Here is a 20,563-nt window from a genome sequence, read left to right as displayed (position 1 = left end):
GAATCCTCTGGAAATTTTCTCTCTGAAACTGTTACTCACCATATTTCCTTAATTGCATTTGTCTTTATAGGTTCATCTTTGAGTTTTTATTTCTTACATTCCCATGCAGAGGGGCATGCCAGCCTTCAAGTAAAGGATTTTTCTTTGTCTGTTATCTGCTAGTTTTGAAGCTCTGCAGGAGCTGAAGTTTATTCCGGAACAAGCACATTAATTATTAATTGCTTTAGATGCACTTCAACAAAATTAAAAATCCATCATAGTAAGTGAAAGCCCATGATTTGCAGTAGTTTTAGAAATTTAATGCTGCTAATGTAGTGATTCATCATAAGGAAAATGTTACTTAATTCAGCCAGAATTTGCAACAATCTTATGTTTTACAGAGGATTACAAATGCATTATTTTATTGGAATGAACTACTTGAATGAAAGGAAACATAACAGTCAGTTGTGTAGTTTATTTCAGCTATATCATTTACATGGATTAATTTTGTATATTAACTTTTCTAATTGCTTAAGCTACCTGTTACATATTTTTTCTTCTGCCATTTACCTCATTTTATTGCCTTCTAAAAAGTGTTTCTTTTTATGCTAGCTAGCGGGATGATACATATAATGCCAAATGCACATTTTTATTCACAAAGGATTTGATTCAAACTGAATTGCCTGTGCTGCATTGCATTTTACTGTAAAATACCAGAGATTTTTCATTTTCAGTAAATTCATGTGCTAGGGCAGACATTCAAAAAAAAGCTGTAGTCATTGTGAAGCTCTCTTGCAAAATACCTAAAAGTCAGGCATAGGTCTGGTGGCAAGATTCACACTGCTGTCGTTCAGGACTTCTCTAGGAGCAGAGTGCTGGGCACATTTGCATTTGGGCTACCCCACTACCTAAAGCTGCACGTGCCTGAAACATTTGAAGTTGTACTGCAGAAAGTCCGTGGCAGACTGTTGAATTCTCTGTTAATTAGGAACCGGACAGCAGAAACTGAATTGAAGCCCAGATTATTTTTGCCCCTGATATTTTTGCTGGTTGACTCTTACAGGACTTTAAGCCATCTAAAGAATAGAATCTCAGGACTTTGGATACTGATTTTGTGTTCCATCTCTGTTTTGATTCTTGATGCTGTATGATCTTGAAGGAACTATCTTAGAGGTAGTCTGTGTATGAGTGATTCAAAACTGAAATTTTGGAGATATTACCATGATTAAAAGACTTGTTTCCATTCAATTCTGCATTATCAGAATTGTTGGGAAATACGCACAGGACCACCTAATGTTATTTTTGTGTAAACCTTAGCATTGAGCCTTCATTTTGAAAAAGAGGGCAAAACTGCACAAAAGGTTATTCTGCCTACCTGTACTTTTTGATCAAGTGCAGATACAGCAAAGAATGATTCCCCCAGTCCCGTTCCCCTGTCCCCCGCCCCCCCCCCCCCCCCCCCCCCGAAAAAAGGATTTCTGTGAATTTCCTTTTTTATTTAATGCAATTTCCTGTTAAAACATTGGAAAGAACTGTAATTTTTTTAAAGTATCTAGAACAGATGAAAACAAATGTTTGTGTCTCTTTGGTGTTACGAAAGTTCTAAAACCCTGTTGGAGTATTACTGTGATATTTGTCAAGGTTTATTAGTGTTTCCCCTACAAGGTGATTGGGGGGAGTGGGGGGGAGTGGTATGTGCATCCCCCAAATGTTTTTCTTTACATTATTTCTTGGACTGTTTAGTGATTTGTCAGTCAAGTCTCCTTGAAGTTCAACGTTAAACCTTTTTATGATTGTAGAACACTGACTCTCAAGCTGTTGTATACTGGACTTTCATCTGTAGAACCTTTCTGAACAGTAGAAGTTTATGAAATCTTCAGTTAGAAGTTTGTTCCAGGTGGTTAGTTGTCAAAAGTTCTTAATGTTGATATTTAAAGTCTGCTGATCCAAAAAGCTTGTATACCAGTGTCATAAACTTTAGAAGTATGTCACAAGATAACCACTTGTAGATAAGAGTTTCAGGCAATTCTTTCTACAGGATTACTTTGTTTTCTACTAACAAGTAGTATTTTAGCTTTTTTTGATCAGTGCATTTTTAAAAATATAGTTACTCTTTTTTCTCCTTCACTTACAGCTGCTTGGTCAAGTCTGGTTCTGCAGTCATGAATTTGTACTTTACAGCTTGAAACTATATTTGGCAGTTGTCATCTGTACAACTGTATTGTAGGATTTATATATTTTTTCAGTTGCCTTAGGAAATACATGCATCAGAGACCTTTGTACCTCTTTGACTTTTGTAACTCTTTGGATTTGGGAGAATTCATAAAATAAAATAATATAATCCAAGGATATCCTAATTATCTTTGCTATAAGTAATGAGTGAATTCTTTAGATAAAGCAGTCACTGAGTGAGGTGCCTCTTCAGAAGATTAAAATTGTTTTAATGAAACAGGATGCAGAGAATATGAAATCACATTACCTATGATGGCAGAGGGGAGGCTAATGACATATCAAATTATTTCTCAGTCTGGTTACCGGTAATAGGTTATGGTTGCAAAAATATCTATCTTGATGGGGTCAATGGCTTTGTAGTTTTGTGGACATTCTTAAGAACTTTTTCTTACACCATCAAAATTGCATCAAGTAATTCAATTCAATTGGAATTTGCATGTGTCACATACTCCAGCATTCTGGCCAAACTGTTTCAGTCCCTTTCAGTGCAGCAAGGATATCGCATCAGAGCATTTTATAGTATAGGATGCTTGGAAAACAAATCTCAAATTCTTTAGAAATTCAGTTGTTTTGCATCATTAAGATGAGCCATTGCTACAGGAGCCATGAAATGGAGATTTATACTTAGGAAATTTAAAATTTGAGAATGTTTGTGTTCAGGTATTAAAATAATGTAGAAGACAGCATCAGGAGACAGTAATCATTTAAATGCTGTATTGCAGCATCAGTTTTGACTTGTCACAATTAGTGTTAAGTGAGCATCTGTGAAGTTTTCTGAATTAAATCCACTGAACTGTAATGTAAATTAAGGATTATTTGAGTAAGAAATCCTAATATCCAAACTGATGATTCTTACTGTTACATACATATTTTTTTTCTCATTTTTCTTACTGCTGCCTAACACTTTTATAAGTCTTTGATCTGTAGTTAGTTAATATGTGTGTGGTTTTGATAGTAGGAGGCCTGAGCTTTGGGTACAAAACTTCATCTACACTACTCAAATTTTATCTTGGAGTAATGTGAGAGTATGCTTTACGTTACCAAAGAAGCCCATACATGAAAAGCAGGTGCAAGGAGCTTAAGGATTTTGAGTCACTTTTCTCAGTGTTGACTAGAGTAATTCTTCACGTGACTAAAATGGCATATAGCACAGGTTTCCATTAATAAAACAATGAAGTAAAGTTGCATGCAAGTGGTTGCTAATTTTGGACTAAATAAAAAATTTCACATATGGTATTATTTTCTCAGAGGCTGTAGATAATGTACATGTGTAGGGGATATTATTGTTCTTTTTAGATTAATAGGTCTATAACCTAAGATATTTCAGAGCTACTTACTGGAGAACATACTTTTAAAAGCATAAACAACAGAAAAATGAAGAAAAAGCTCTTGTCATAATGCATCTTCACCATGAAGGTATATTTGGTAAAGATCACTTTTTTTTTCTTTTGCAGCATATGTACAGGAGAAAGTCCTATACTATTGAACTTTATTTTGAGGTAGCTGAAATAATTTTTCATAATAACATCTAAATAGATAATTTGAAAATAATGAAAGTTAATATTAATCTTTTTATAGAATGTCTTTGTTGTTTTGGGAAAAGAATAGTGTTGTCAGTTTTATTTGTTGTTCCTGTACTTCAGCATAATTTTGAAGTCCACTGGATTTTTTCATTTTGTCTACCAACACTTGTCTTACTTTAGTTCCCTATTGGTGTGGCCATTGAAATTGTAGATTGAATTTCTGTAAGCAAATCTTAGGAATTTGTAAAACGGAATTATGTTGTTTTAATTTATTTTTCTTCATTATTAATTTTATTATGTTCTTTTGCATTATTTTTAAATTTTTGTTTCTTTCTGTTTTATTTTTACTCATTTTTGGTTTTAATGTTTGTTATTTGTACCATATCCAAGGCTAAATTCAAATTTTGCTTTGCCTTACAATTCATAAAACTGGATGCTTCTTTACAGTAGTTAAGATTGTTATTATTACTTATACTTTGTGTGATTCCATTATGTTCTCATCTCAATTAAATTTAATTTTTGTATCTGATTTGCTTCAGGCCATTTAAATGCTAAAGACCAGATTCTGTATTAAGACAGGAATTCAGTATCACTGAATGTTTCAGGTAGCACTTCATTACTTTAACAACCTCATTCTTCTTCAGATTTTTTTTCTAAACATTTAGCCTTGAATGAATTATTTTAATACCTGCTCTTTGCCTTTAAGTGTCTTCCTTTTTTTTTTTTTTAATCTTGTCATTTGAACAAATGTTCTTTGGATGTTGCTGTCTTGTGGAGATGAGAAACATTCAATTTACGAAATTTTGCCATGCTGCCTCGAACAAGGTTACAGCTAGATTTTTAAGCCTGTCTCTGACTTCATCTTGAGGAGGGCCTAGTAACATAACTTAGTTTTGGGAATAAAGGCGGTGGAAAGGATATGCAAGGAAAAAAAATGCTTATGTTCTGTTCAAGAATATGTAAAAGCTTTTAGCAGTGACTAATATTGGTCTGTTGCCTTCTTTATATCACCAGTTGTAACAATGCAAAGGGCAAGTGTAAATTAATTTACAGTTCTTTGATTAACTGTCTGAACTGATTTTTTTTATTTCCCCCCCTGAATTGTCAGTTAAACTAAGAATAGTAATGCTATTGTATTGCATGTGTACTTACTGTTGAGGAGCAGGAACAATAAATCCCTCTAATTCTGACTTTGAGATCTGATGTGATGCCATATTAGGCAAATATGCAGTAAAGTATAAGCTGACATTGGAATATGGTGTAGTAACTGACTTTTACCGTTGCACATAAACAGAGTAATTATTCTAAATCATACCATCACTTTCAGCTGGATAACCACTAAAATCACTGCACTGTGGTTTCCTGAAAATGCCACAATCCTTCAACTGCCAAATTAAGCCCAGGGAGAACAACCATCAGTAGTGCCGGCACAGTTATGTAGAGGGATGAGCCCTGAACCAAGTAAAAAGATGTTCTGGAAGAACAGTAACCTTTCCCATGATGTGCACATTTTCCATTACATTTCTGACACAAAATGCTGTGAAATGATTTAATGGCGACATTTTGTTTTGCTGACTTTCCCTTTTCTTATTAAAAAGAAACAAAAGTTAGGTTAGGAAAGTAGAAGAAGGGTGGCCAAGCATACAGAAATCTCTCTTCTCTGTTCAAGTCAAAAACAGAGCCATTCTAGATATACATTGTTTCTGACACTGGATTTTACTGGGATTGGGTATGGGAAATGTACATATCTGCAGCATCAATATTGAATGCCTTGTTCTGTAAGGTTAATTTATGTTGTTGCTTGGCATAGCAAGTATGATAATTCAGTAAAGCATCCTTTCTAATTAGCAATCACAGAGACCTTACACATCAGCTATACAGCACAGCATACACAGTACACTTATTTTTGCATGTCATTTTCGATGTATATTACTAGAAACAATTGGAGAAGGAAGCAAAGCATGAGCAGACATAGTACACTGAAAGGTCAGCACTTGTCACTTGGAAAAGGTTAAGTTTTTATGGAGTGAGAAAATAGAAAGCTGCTACCCATTGATGTCATACAGGAGCTTGTCTGCATCTAAAGTAATACATGTAAGAATTCTTGGACAGAAAAATTACTTGTCTAAAGTGTGGTTCATGCATCCTTTGGCAGCTTTCGATTTCCTTTTAGAACTGATGAAAAGCCTTCCTTGTTTCTAGCACAGCATACAATTTTATCTTTTAAACCCAGGTTTTGCTTTTGTTTTCTTAGGGTTGTATGAAGTTTTCTTGGCACCTCATTTATTTTATCTTTCTCCCATCCAGTTTTAATGTATTGGATGATGGTTGCTGTAAGTCATTCTGTTTCCCTGAGGGGGCATCTAAATATGAATAAAATGTTTGGAGTCACTTGAAATAAACATTGTTTCAGTTGTACAGTAACTTACTTGAGAGAAAATATATGTTGGAACATGTTTGCCATCACATTATTTATTGGCTGGCCAAGAAGACTTGCTGGTTTTGACAAATTCAAAATAATCTTAAATTCTGGGCAGAGAACCTCAGACTGTTTTGAAATCTAAAACCAAAACCATGTATGTAGTTTAAATATCAGTAGCTAAAAGTGAACACTGACAACTAACTCCCTACTCTTCCTGAAAGGTAATATGTACAATTGGGTTTTAAGGATAGGATGTGTCTTAGGAAAACTGTGGCATGTGATAACACCTTCAGGGCTTCATGAAAGTTTCATCATCCCAGAAATGCTAAAACAGTTTTGAGAAGTTGTTTGTGTTTTTGAAAGGAAGCTGAAATGGTAGCAATAGACAAAGGTGGATACGGTACCAATACTTAAAAGTTGAAGTATCACTCAGTTTTAGCTTGAGTAGATAGAAGTAATTACAAGTATAATTCAGTGATAGTAGTGGACTGATAGCTTAGTAAATTCTAAAAAATAATGTTCTAATAAAAGTTAAAACAATTGTAGAAATCCTAATGGCAGGAACCTAAATGATACAATTTGTTGGCTTTTATTTGACCATAATATGTAAACAATAATTTCAGAGCTGTTTCTTACAAAAGGCTATTAAAAATGAAATAGATGTGATTAAATTGTTTTGGCAGCCTTTAGCTGTTTGCTAACAATTTAATACAGCAATAAAAGCTAGCAATAGCAGCACCAAAATTGCATAGCAGAAACCTGATTATAATTTGGTAAGAAAATATTGTGTGAATAAAAGTGCACACTTCGGTGTAAACTGCAGGCAAGGTTTATCCTTGGGTTTAAAAATCTCATAAATTTGAAGAGCTTTCTAATGTGTTCTTATTACTAGAAGTCAGAGACAAATTATGCCTTGTGCTGATGTCGCTACCTAGGGAAATAGAGAAGATGAGTTAAATCTTCTGTTCTATATGTATGCCTGTATTAAGCCTTCCCAGGCCTCAATCTGGAAGTCTCTTTGGACCTTGTGATATGGACTGCTTATTTAAGTATTCTCATCTCTGCTCAGCGATCCAGGTGAATAAAATACAGAATGAATGAGACTGCTGCCCGCATTTTTGCGGAGAGCATGCCAGTTATCACAGACTTGGGGTTTCTGCCTGGTGAAAGGCAATCACAATTAAAAAAATTAATCTTTAAACTCTGTCCTTGTGAAATCCATTGAAATTTGGTATTTCCTTTTTAGGGCCATTTTTGAGGTAATGGAGTCTATATGCATTTCAGAATTGGCAGTCCTTTAACTTGTGTGTAGAAGCTCAGACTACACGAGGAGGTGCTGGAAGAATTTTCTGGAAATAAAGTGTGTTTTATTATAAATGCTTATTGAACTAGACATTAAGTATGTGCATCAGAATATATAGCTGGTTTAATTGGCAAGAATCCGTGCAAGTCCAGAGCAATTTTTATTTGAGAACATCAACTGATTTTGAGATGTTTAGGATATTTAAATTATATTTCAGTTTTAATTATATATTTTAAAGTATTTTGAGAAAAAGGTGAACATACAGAAATGCTGCTCAAGAGGGAGCTTCTGGAAAACAGAAAAAACTGAGACAAAAGAAGGGGTAAGTAGGCAGAGAGGAATGTAAATGAGTAATGAATAGAGGAGATACCAGCTTTCAAATTCTGCAAACCTTGAAGTAGTCAACAAAGATCTGAAATTTTATATAGATGCTAGAAGAAATCCATTAGAAACTGTTGGGGACATAACTTGCTGACAGCATTACCATTTGATGATGTGGAAATTGAGAAGAGGAAAGATGAAGTGATTGGAGGATTGTACAAAATGTGACCAAAAAATCAGCGCTGAAAAGGAATGGTTGATTTCTGAAGATGTTCAGAAAGAATTAGAAATGGGATTCAGTAACAGCATGAGAAATTGTCAGGGATAACCTTATTTATAAAGCTGTTTGTTTCAGTACTGGAGACCATTTTGTAATAAAAGACAGAAAAAGAGAGCAACTTTTACATTTTTCTGGCTTTATGAAGACTATTTGTAACTGCCCATGTATGAGTCTTTGGAGGGATGCTAAGAAAAACACTTGAGGAAAAAATGTCTTTTTTTGAAAGCCAATGTAATATCTGTTAAGATTTTAGGTTTGCATGAGTACAATTAGTACTTCTAGTTTTAATAGTCCGATTGTGTGATGTGAATCAATCCAGTAGTATTTAACTGAAGTTTTTCTACATTTTAAAGAGATTGTACAAGTTCAGTATGTAAAAAGTGAGGAAAAAAAGCAGTTTAATATCTTAAAATGCAGAGCGGATGAAAAGGGGGAAAAAAGTTACTTTGTAACCAGTCAAAATAAAAATTGTTTAAATTTACATGAAAACAGTCTGTTGTCTGCTGGTACCTACTGACAGTTCTTTTAATAACACTTGCTGTGAGAAAGAGATAAGAAAAACAGCAGGCTTTTAAAACTCCAGTGGTAATCTTAGTTTTTCACATTAAAGAACAATAAGTAAACTGCAGGACTTTAATTTTCTTTAATTCTGGAAGGTTTGACTAAACCATTTCTGCTTATATTTAAAACAGAATCAGAGTAGTTGAGATCGGAAGAGACCTCTAGAGCTGGTCTAGTCCCCAGCTCCCTTATTCAAAAGAAGGTCAGATAGAGCATGTTACTCAGAGCAGTGTCTGGCTGGGTTTTGGATATCTCAAAGGATAGAGTCACTCTCTGGGCAGCTTGTTCCATTTGGCCCCCCTCACAGTGAAAAGAAGAATCTTCTTAAGTTTAAAAAAAAATATACTTCAGTTTTTGCCTATTGCCTTTTGTCCTTTCACTGGGCACCACTAAGAAGTCTGGCTTTGTTTTTTTTTCCCCCCATCAGGTATACGAACTGAGATGATTTCCACTGAGCCTTCTCTTCTCCAGACTAAATAATGCCAGCCCTCTAAGCCTCTCCTTGTATGACAGATACTCCAGCCCCTTAATCCTCTTCATGGTCTCTTTGCTGGACTTGCTCCAGTAATACAGTTACCTTTTTTGTACTGGGGAGCCCAGAATTGGACATAGTGTTCCACATGTGGTTTCATCATTGCTGAGTGGAGGGAAAAAGCATATTTGTTGTCCATAAAAGTAAACCATTAAAAGAAAAAAAAATCTTCTGTTGTTTATAACAGACAAAATTTTGTTTGTTATAAAGTCTTCCTGTAGTCAATACATTGAGTCATTAAGAACATTACTTAAGGATAAGAAAGTGGTTCAGTTATTTTGCTTATTAAATCCATGTCTTGGGAAAAACATGCTGTAGTTGTAGTTTGTAGTTATAGTTCAAAAGGTTACTTCACAGCAACATACTGGAGAACTACCAGTGCTAATGCTTACAGCTTTCCATTGAAAGATACATCTTTTAGTGGAGGGCTTCGCTCTGTAAATTGAGGTAAGACATCCACACTTCCAGCCCCTTTGTCTGCTCTCTTTGAAAAGTGCCTTTTCCAAATGCATTTCCGAATTCATTGTGTTCTCATTTAACAGTAGCTTTCAGTGGGCAACTGCATTAAGAGAGCTGTATCATCTAAACTAGCAGTGCACTGAGAGACAGACACCAATACTCGGCTGTGAAGGGCTGCTTGCTAGTGCCTTTGAACCCCAGAAAATAACAAACAACAATATCATAGCTAAAATGCCACACTTTTTCTTGGCTATGAAGGAGGAGTTAGCAGATAGAGGTACTAGGAGAGAAGGTCTAGCCGCGTTACACTAGAGGGGTAATGTCCCTTTCCTGAGGGACAGAGAACATGAGGGCAGGAGGATTGTTAGCCTGCAAGTTATCCTTTGCATCCCCTCCAGTGCGTTGTGAGGTACCCTACAAAGTGGGGTGGTGGGTGCAGTTTGTACAGATGCTGAGAGTTAAGATGCACGCTCCCCTGCCCGCCCCCTTCATTCCAGATAAAAATGGGAATGCACGAGCTGGCTTTCTGCGGGGTGACAGAAGAGTGCTAACAGTGAGGCTTTTTTCTGATACAGATCCTAGTTCCTTGAAGACTTGATCTGAACAGTTTGTGCAAGTTAGCCATTCATTTCTAAGCTATACCAAAAACATTGTGGCCTCTTTTTCACTTTGTAGGTAGTAGCCCATATTTGTGTATAAATTGTTTGTAAGTGTATCTGTGTGTGCACACATGTGTGTTTGGAGTGGTTAATGTAAGTGATAGCAAGCAGTGTTGGGCATGTCCTATGTTCCTGCTTACTGTTTTTGCCTCCAGATTCTTCTCTGAAAGATAATGACACCTTACAAAAAAAAAAAAAAAAAAATTAGCAGGTGCTGGCCCATTTGATTGCTGGGTATTTATGAGTATACGTTTTGTATCTTGTGGAGAAGGAAGATTGGATTAAGTTTACAGTATATAATACTTGGTACCTAAATATTTTTCCTTTTTTCAATTGGTGCTGCTTACCATAGAAAATACATAAGTTTATATTTTTAAAATACTTGAGACTTCTGTTTTGAAACTTCACTTAATAGTGTATGTACTTTGTTCTAATTAAATACCTACTGTCTCATTCCAATTACGAAAATACCTTAATACTTCATTCAAAATTAGTTTCACTGTTCCATGGGACAATTCGAAAAAATTGCTATGCTTCCTTATTTTTGCATTTTAAATTTTACGTTAAGCCATGTGTATGAGGTGATAATTAACTTTTTTAGTAAGGAAGATTGATAAAATTCTAAAATTAAGCAGCACAGAATTTTCAGTATAGATTAATTTGTATTATTAATTTTTGAAGTACATTGTCTCTGACAAATATATGTAGAAATATTTATCTGAAGGTGGTGAGTTTTATAAGTTAGTGATAAGGTTCAAAACTATCTCTTGTCACCTTAAGCAAAATGTTTCAATTGACAATGAGCTTAATGCATGTAATTAACAAGTTACTTGAAGAAAAGGAAGAACTGCATTTCTAGTTAAATGTTGCTGCAGTTGCTTTTTTCAGCAGCTTGAGTGTATTTAATGTTCTCTGCCAGCCCCAGAAAAGGGAATGTTTTTAGGGTGTTATTTTTCATTTTGCTATTTTGTAAGACATATGTAACGTTTTCATTGTTCAAACAGACAAAAGAGTTCCATCTGTCTTGGACACCAAGAGCTTTGGGAAAAATAGTGCTTCAGCTTCTGTTGGTCATTGTATTTGAGGCTTTCTGTGTCTCTGTTATTGTCAACAAGGGGGGAAAAAAAATTCTGGAACTCATTAGAGAAGTCTTTGCTGAATGAGCTAGAAGTAATGCTTGATTACTTTTTTCTTTTTTTTCCAGAAGCATTTTCTTATGAAATTTTGGTTGTTCTTTTAGAATGTTTGCTTCTATTCATTTATTTCAAACTGATACTGTTGTTTTTGTTTCTGAAATAATGAAAGCTAACCACTCCATCAAGAATCATGAATGATGTGCATTCTATACAATGATTGTATTACAAAATGCTGACTTATAGACAGTGGAAGGAGAAGTGTTGAAATGATCAAACAAAACGTCTATGACTGAAACTTAGCAAAGCTTACTCTCTGAACGTTAACTGACATGGGTACAGATGAAAGTTAGATATGCAAGGCAGTGGTAATAATTGCAGTACCAGACCCCATTTTCAGTTTCTTATTACTTGTAAAACTTTAATCATTTGTACTTAAAAATTCTCCATATCTCTTGTGTATCTGTATCAGACTGGATGTTTTCAGGCAAAATTCTTAATCTGAGATTCGGGCAAGAGAATTGTCCAGACAAGACAATGATGTCCCCCCCTCGCCCCCCCAACACATACACACATAGGCCTTTAAGAAGAAAAGTAAATTGATGTCTTTGATCGGTAAATTGAATTTTGCAAAGACCTCCCTTTCTTTCTTAAGGACAGAGAAGAATTAGATCCATGTCAATATGATGAAATCTGGGAAATTGGAAGCCTTTAAGAATATTGTGAGGGGAATGGTTTCCTCATAACTACCAGACTCATGGTTCGGAAGTGTTTGGATCTTTTGTCATCTGTGCTTTGAGCATGCTGTGGGCCAGCTGACCACGCTTATCCCTGCAGTTGGAGTGCTAAATTGCTACAGGGAGTGCAAAGAAAAGAAATGTGTATTGAGAACAAAGACCTCAACGATGGTGTCAGTGACTGGTAATCTGAAGTCTGTGTGATTCAGGTGCAGAGTGGACGAGTGCTACACTAGATAGAAAAATAAAATGGGGCAGTGAATGTGGGCAGGTGTGTAACTCTCCTTCTGGGTCACTTCTGTCATCTTTTGTCATTCACAGAGAGGTGCGAGCAGGACGTACATAACTCAAGAATACACAGCAGTTACATATTCACCTATGGTGAGGACTGGCATGTTGCTAGGCTAAGCTTTAGTATGAGTATCACACCCGGTGCAGATGTCTGATGAATCTTTGCTTGTCAGGCAATCATTGATAAGGTGAAGGTGTTTCAGCCTCTGTTGTTCCTTGAAGCAGGCTGGTCCTGATCTTGCTGAATTGCCATCTTCAGATTCTCCATTGTATTTTCAGGGTTTTTAATGTTAATGGTGTTTTTTGTTTTGTGTTTTCTTTGAGTCACTACTGTATACCATTTCAAATCAACAGACACAATGAAATTTTTTAATCGTCTAGTAGAGTTTGGCTTTTGTACTGTATTACATCTTAACTTGTTTCCTTGGTAAAGCTAAGCCAAAGTCATGCAGATGTGTTGTATGAAACTTTGGTTTATAGCAGACAAACCCCTGAGCTGTGGTTGTCTGGGCAAAAAGAGTGGTACTTCACAGCCGAGTACAGACATCATGGTGCGACTGAGACTGGTGGTGTGGAGAAGGACCTGAGTTTGGATGGTAAATGTGCAGAAACAGAATTGAGAGACAGTGGTAAGCTCATGTGGAGAGGCAGCAAAATCCAGGCTTTTCAAGCTCCAGGATTTGAAGTAAGGAAGTTGGGCTGATTAGAGAAAGACATGAGAACAAGAAAACCATATGGATGGTAGTCAGAGGAGGGGAGATACTGAAAGTATTCAAAAAGCTGGGGAGGGAGAGTTGTGGGTAGGAAGCCTATGTGGAAGGGAGAAGTTTGTTAGGGTCAAGGTAAGGCAGTGAAGCTGAGACGGGGAGTGGGTGACTGGAAAATTACATCTTAGTAAATTTTCAGCTACTTTATTGGTATAGATGGCAGAGGCTATTACATATTATGATTGTGAAATTTCTCTTTGGTACTGGTAAGTTATTTTGAAAATACTGAAGGTACATGGATAGAAGACCTCTGTCGTTCCCAATCCTTCCTCAAGGTGTTTTGGTGGGTTCTTTTTCCCTTCCTGTTAGCTTCCTGGTGGTACATTTGAGCATCAGCATATGCAGTGTCACAGGAGATAAACTGTTCTTTAAAACAGCTTCTGTCAAAATTGCTTACAAGTTGAAAGACACAGAACACAGGCTAGACAAAGTGGCCTCTAAGGTGTCTGTTTATCTTCATATACATCACTGTGACATACAAAAATCTCTTAACACAAGTGCACCAAACAGATGAAAGCTGATTCTATTGTTTATTTTTTTGCTGATTAATCAAAATATTAATAAAGCTTCTAACTGAAGAAGGAAGTATTTATTTAAAAAAACAAAAAAAAAAGTATGAACAGGGAGCATTAATACAAAAACAGTGCTAAACCATAATTTAGCATTGCTTATAAAGTTACAGTGTATTCATTTTGCATACTTAGAAGCTCTTTATTCTAAATGCAGAAAATGTTTGGTATATGATTTAACTAATCAGATATATATTGATTAGTGATCCTCCATAAACAAGTTGGTTTTGGCTGAAATTTTGTGTTTTAATTTTTTATGTATTTTCTTTGATGTTAGATGCTATCTTTAAGCTATCTTGGCCAGTTAATTAAAAAACAGATAAAATAGAAAAGGCGTCATTTAGAATAGTTTAGCTTTCCTCTGTACTCCAGAAATATGGGAAAGGGGAGATTTCAGAAATTGGTTAATCACAGTCACAGATTCAAGCACTTTGCAATTTTCTTGAAATCAAATTCTTTAACTTGGTGTCCGTAATTTTTAACTTCTGTATGCCTGTCATTTCAATGGGTCAATACATTCACATTCTGCATTTTCTTCTTGAGAGGAAAAAAATAGTGAATAGAAATAGGGGGTACAAGGACATTTCACAATGACTATTAATAAGGCAAAATGCCAGTTCAACTCTCTGTAGTTCCAAAGTCATGCAGAGTGACATACTGTCTTCTTTTATGTCATATTTTTCTCTCCAAATTCATGTTCTTAAGACATAAATTTATATCTGAGCATTGTTTGAAATGCATTTAAGCCTGTTACTGATTGTTTTTAAAAGCAGTTTTATTTCTGCCTGGACTAAATGCTAGGTTGTTGACACATTGCAGAGGGAAGTGTACTATGGAATAGATCTGGCTGAAAGTGCCCAACATCAGCAGTATCAAAAGTTTAGGAAACTGGTAAAATTGAAAAATAATTAGACTCACCTTACACCCAGCATGGCATAGGGTGAGGCATCAGTTCACCCTAGTGGTTTGTATTGTTTTGGGTTTGTTTCATATAGTTGTAACTGCCAAGTTGTAATATAATGAGAATATGTATTACAAATAAAATACTATTTTCCTATCTAAAAATGCTACTACATATCTTTATTCAGTTGAAACAAACCACACTTCATACTTCCATCTACGCTATGTTACTGACGTACCTGCTGAAAGCAGTATTCAAGAATACACTTACGTGGTAATGACGTTGCAAAACATCTGCAAAAGCTCTCATAAGTGACTTCCATTTTTGTCATAATGATTTTGTTGAGGGCTCTTTTGATGTTATTTGAGAAAAATCTCAAGGAAGTATTACAGTGTGCATCATGGTATTATTTCACTGATTTTTTTTTTTTTTTTTTTTTTTTTTTTTTTCCTCTTGGAAATTATTTATATAATACTTAGCACAGAGTTCCACAAATAGAACATCATCTTCATTTACTTTTATCAAACTTCTGGCATTGTCTCAAATGCCATTAATTAATAGACTTTTGTGTCTAATACAACTAGTCTTTGTCATTGCTTTTAAGTTTTATGTATGATATCTGAATTTTATTTGCATACATACTTTCAGCCATGTCATAGAACAACCATGTTATATCAACTGTTGTTCTAAATGCTTTGTCTAAATAGTTATTTTCAGAAGTTCTAAAATGTATGATACTTTTTGTATGTAGCTTGATTATGATATAAATGTAAATGTGTCTGTTGTTTCTACATATTGGTTAACTTGTGGCTTCATTTGAAAAAAAAAAAAAAAAAAACCTATTCTAAATATTGCATGTTCCAGAGCTAGTTTGAATGAAAACCGTGATTCCTGGTTTTGTGTATTTCAGATTTATTCTATTCTTAGTCCTTTTCCACTTACGGACCTGTCATTTTTGATTTAGAAAGTTTTAAAAATGAAGACTGAAAATGAATGATTAAATTATACTGGAGGATATGAAATGTTTGCCTTGTAATTTAAGCAAATACATTTTGAAACACATCTTTCCAGCCTTTCTATACCTATCAATCAGTTTGAAAAACTTCCTGGCCTTTAAAAAAAAGGTTATTATTAAGATTTGTATTTTAAAATGCAGGGATGTGTATGTACTGTGCAAGTGAATGCATTACATTTTCCATACTTTTCTGACTTTATTTTGTTATTATGTTTGTAAACACATCTGGGAACTCTTTACTCAGGCCATTTTGTGTGTAAAGTTTTTTACTGTGGAGTTGTAAATATACATGAATAATACTAGTTTTCTGTTTGGTTTTGTTTGGGTTTGTTTTTTTTTTTTATTATTATTTTTTTTATGTTGATGACTACAACTACACTTTCAGTATGCTCACAGTTATAAAACTTATCCACATAACCTCCTGGCGTTTACTTGGTGAAATGTTTAAAGTAACTAGGTTTCAGTAGAATATAAAATCACCTTTCAATCAAAGAAAAGGGCCTTTACTGTGACAAATACCATTTAATTTTAGGATGGCATCAGGGGAGCAATATTTTACTATTTTTGCACAGTGAGGCTGATAATAAATCAGTCTCGGACACCTCTTAGAAATCTGGTATTGGCATGTCAGAGACAGTCTATGAGAGGGCTGGGAAGCAAATTTCTTATTCCTTGTAACTGACAGAAAGGCACTACTGACCCGGGCAATGCACACTGCAGGGGATTTTTTTTCAGTGTAGCTGGTTCCCATCCTAATCACAGGAATCAGCAATACTTGAAAATAATGGCTGCTGTAGGCATTTCTAATTAAAGGTTTAAAATATCAAGAACAAATTATCATAACTTCTTACTTGACTATTCCCATACAGCTGAGTCCCAAGAGCCCCCTGAGCTCGCTTGTAACAAAAGAGCATCTGCTAACGTCCACTCTGCACCTCCCAAGCTGCAGGTTGTGGCTGTGAGCCCGTGTGATGTTGTCGGTCATGAGTGGGGAGATTTTGGCTGTGCTGTCTGTGTAACTGCCTTTCAGGTGGTTGTGGGTTGCAGCTCAGTCCTCCTGCCTCACCCCTTAGTGTCTTCTTTCCCAGATTAAATAAAGCCATCTCCCTCAGCCTCTCCTTGTAGATTATATGCTGCAGGCCCCCAGCCATCTTGCTAGTTGTTAAGTGGACTCTGTTTTCTCATCTCTTTTGAATTGGCTGGCCTGAAGTGGGTTATGACGTTTTAAGCACACTGTCATTAGCTCTGAGATGAATAATAACCTCCTTTGATTTGCTGGTACTGCTTTCATTCAATCATACTGAGCCTGACATTCATTTTAACCTCCCCCAGTGTCATTTTAGCAGGGCCGTTGGAAGTCTGCACTGATCCATGGAGTTATTCCCCCTCCATGCAAAATTTCACTCTCCTTCTTGATAAATTTCACGATTATCTGCTGGTCTAGTCCTTGAGTTTCTCAAGCAAATTTTGGATTGGAGTTTTACTGTTCAATGTGTCAGCCACCCTTCCTAACTTAGCATTTTTCTGAAAATTGCAGAGGGTGAATTTTGTCCCATTATCATGATTTTCCATGAACTCTCGTAGCCCCAAAATCACCCCTATGTGGTAATTTGTCTATCATTGGACAGAATCTAGATCTCAAGCTATTGTGTACTGCTCTTTGAGTCCAGCTGGCTTTCAACCCATTCATGCAGCCTTGTACTTAGCTTGATAAGGAAAATGTTGTACGAGACTGTTTGAAGACCTTTATGCTGAATATACTTTGGTATGTTACCACCGCTGTTCTTGCCTCTTTCACATAGATAGTCATTTCATTGTGGTCATTTTAAATATGGCAAACTAGTCTACCCTTGTTAAGTCTTCGCTGAGTGCTCTGCATTACTTTCTTGTCATTCATGTGTTTGAAAATATATCCCGAGAGGACTTGCTCCATGGTCTTTCCTGGGCCAGGGGTGAGGCTGACCAGCCTGTGATTTCCTAGGTCCTACTTACTACCTTTTTTTTAATGGGCATGTTTTAACTCTTTAAGATGAGCTTGTTTTAGGATTTTTCATTTGTCAGAGTCCTGCCTTCGTTGTCATGATGTTTCTTAGATATTACGCAGGAGCCTGACGGAGGCAGCAAGCATCCCTTTCAGCACCACTGGATCCCCATGGATTGGAATATATTCAAGTGGAGTAGACCCTGACTTCTTACTTTCCTGCTGTTGGCTGTCATTTTCGGGTAGGCATAGAAGTCTGAGAGCAAGTTTTCACTGTGCAGACTGAGGCATTGAGCACAAAGGCATCAAGTGCATCAGCCCCTTCTGCATTGCCCGTTGAAATCCAATCCATATTTTCTCAACTTCCTTTCACTGCTAACATTCTTGTAGAACTATTTTCTGTTTCTCATTGGATCCATCTAGGGTTTTGCCTTCTGAATTTTACCAACATTCATTTTGCATATTTAGTTCAGTAGGAAGCTTCTAGCTTAACCAAACAGACCTTCTGTATTTCCTCATCTCTTGTACAATGGGATGACGTGTTTCTCTGAGATCTTGAGTAAATTTTCTTTTAAAAGTCATCCCTCTCTCACTTGATAACCTTCCCATTCATGACAGCCACCTGCAGGATTCTGCCTAGCAGTTCCTTTGACGAGCCAAGATTTCATCTTCCAAAGCCATGATACAGCGTTTTGTAATCTTCATTATGAAATAGTAGTAAAGTCTTCTGTAATTTTTGAACCGTAACAGTGATAAGAGACTTAGACCTCCTTTTGTTCTCTGGACACAATGTTCTAATAAGCAATAACGACTGAGAAGATTAATGGGCCTGCTGAATTGGAACTATAAATAAAATCTGATCCTAATTGGTTTATCAGTTTCTCAGTCAGAGCAGCAAGTGCGTCACAGACTTTGACCTGGGCTGCAATATACAGCAGTTTGGTAAAGAGGTTCCATGTGATGTTGTAGATATTTGAATGGTTCACAGTAGAACTGTTACAGTTTTAAGGTTTCTAGGAGTGGAAGTTTTGTGAGGGAAAAAAATCCTATAAATGTCTCGGAGAAGAAATTATTTTAAAAAGGAAGAAAAAGTACCCATCTGTTAGCCCTGAACCTGTGTGTTAGACTGAGCAGACTAATACAGTTACATGAAGCCTGTTTCCTACAGCGGGACGGCTCACACTTACTATTAGACATGTGCTTGATAGAGCAGCTGAGCGGGAAACCAGAATTCCTCCTCGGGCTCATTTTATGTTGCTCTGTGATAGTCATGCTTAGATTCTACCATACTGAGGTCACACGGGAAGTTCTAAATGCTTCACAGATATCAATAAACCCTTAATAACTGATGGCTGCCTTAGTGGCTTAGGCCTGCATTTTCGTTAACAGCAGCATGAAAACCATGCAGTCCAGTAACTTTGCAACTCCTTTCAACCCTGGTAGTGACTGTTGAGTCTTAGACACTGGAGTGAAAGTTAGATTTTCCTGTCAGAACTCATCTATCCCCAGTGATAAAGAGCCAACCCACAAAAATTACTTCATCTACTTTTCTGTGAAAAAATAAACAAAATAACAATAATAATCGTAATAATAATAACAACAAACAACAGTAGACTTTGTTTAATATACTGAAGTGGAAGAATATACTTCCCACCATTTTTGGATTACAAAAGGACTCCTCTATTCAGTTTTTTTAATGTCAATTTAATCTTACAATCAAATTTATTATATAAGTGCTAATTAAAATTTTTCTCATGGTATTTCTTAATAATAATAAAAAAAATAAGCAATCGAAGCCCATTCTGTATTTGAAAGAAGTTTAAATTTTTATTTCCAGTAAAAGATTTGATCTTGAAAGATTAATGGTATATTTATATAGCATTTAAGAGGGGAGTACAGAGTTCTCACAGTGACAGTACTTACAATAAAAAGAAACTGTGTGATATATAAAAAGTAAACATTTATATGAGTTACATTGAGTTTATGCTGTTGACTTACTTTATTGATTGATTAAGTCTTTAATTACAGTTTATGCCAGATATCATTTCACTGGGAAGATGCTCTATAACTGTTATAGTCAACAGAATCTGAAGCCCTTTTACCCTGCTTTGGGATCAGGCAGGCAAAGTGGTTGATGCTGAGGGTCGGGTTGTGGCTTCCCTGCAAATGTTTCTACAGGTATGTCTGGGGTGCAGGCTGCTTCAGAGCAGCCTGAATGTTCCTGCTGCCATGAATGCCTCAAAGCTCTTAAAATTTTTAATTTTATAGATTAGACATAAAAAACCTGAATTACAGCAGAACTCATTGTCTTCTGTGATACAAAACTTTGGGAAGGCACTGAAGAACTGGCAGTTATTTGCTCTATTTTCGTTGCTAGTTAGGTTATCAGAGGAAAGCTCACAGTTTTGTCTTTAAGCCAGCTAGCCATGTTTAGATGGTCAGTCATGTTTTGTGTGTGCAGACAGCCTAACTAAGGCTGGATATGTAAAGTCTAACTTAGTTTTGCCGTGAAAATGTTTTCCTAACTTCTTGTTTCACTTCATGAAATAAAAACAAAACCAAGGGGGAAATAAACCCCATTCTTTGTGAGGAAATACCAAATGTCTGTCTTGCAGGGCAAAGTTTTACTTTTCAAACCATATGTATACTTATGTAGGGGATCAGAAGTATTTTGAAAATGACATCTCAGTTGTTTACATAATACAAAGTTTTGCTTTAAAAGACCAGCTTTCACACAATTCAAAATTAAAACATTCTGTCTTTAAATCAGTGTGTACTTCTGTAGATAAAATCGCTTCTTTAATTTCTGTGCCTTTCCCTTTTTTCTTTTGTTGCTCTGACATTTTTGCATGTTGTATCCATCTTGTTGGGTGAAATAATTAAACATAATGTGTAACT

At 35.8% G+C, this 20,563-nt stretch overlaps 1 protein-coding gene across 7 annotated transcripts in view; it reads left to right on the top strand.

The window, feature by feature from the left end:
* The window catches only part of PHF14 (PHD finger protein 14), a 173,718-nt gene that overhangs the window by 78,666 nt on the left and 74,489 nt on the right, over positions 1 to 20,563 (top strand). Inside the window, exon 17 of one of the 7 annotated variants that reach the window (XM_032991479.2) lies at positions 7,403 to 7,503. The exons of the other annotated variants lie outside the window; for them this stretch is intronic. Within the exon in view, the coding sequence (XP_032847370.1) occupies positions 7,403 to 7,457 (55 nt within the window). The 3' untranslated portion in view covers positions 7,458 to 7,503. Of the gene's footprint in view, positions 1 to 7,402; positions 7,504 to 20,563 lie in introns of those variants that run through there. 7 annotated transcript variants of the gene reach the window in all.

Source organism: Tyto alba, unplaced genomic scaffold (assembly GCF_018691265.1).
Source record: "Tyto alba isolate M040663 unplaced genomic scaffold, T.alba_DEE_v4.0 Super-Scaffold_38, whole genome shotgun sequence".
NCBI lineage: Eukaryota > Metazoa > Chordata > Aves > Strigiformes > Tytonidae > Tyto > Tyto alba.
The sequence above is the reverse complement of the archived record's forward strand: the minus strand, read 5'-3'. Positions and strand labels throughout refer to the sequence as shown.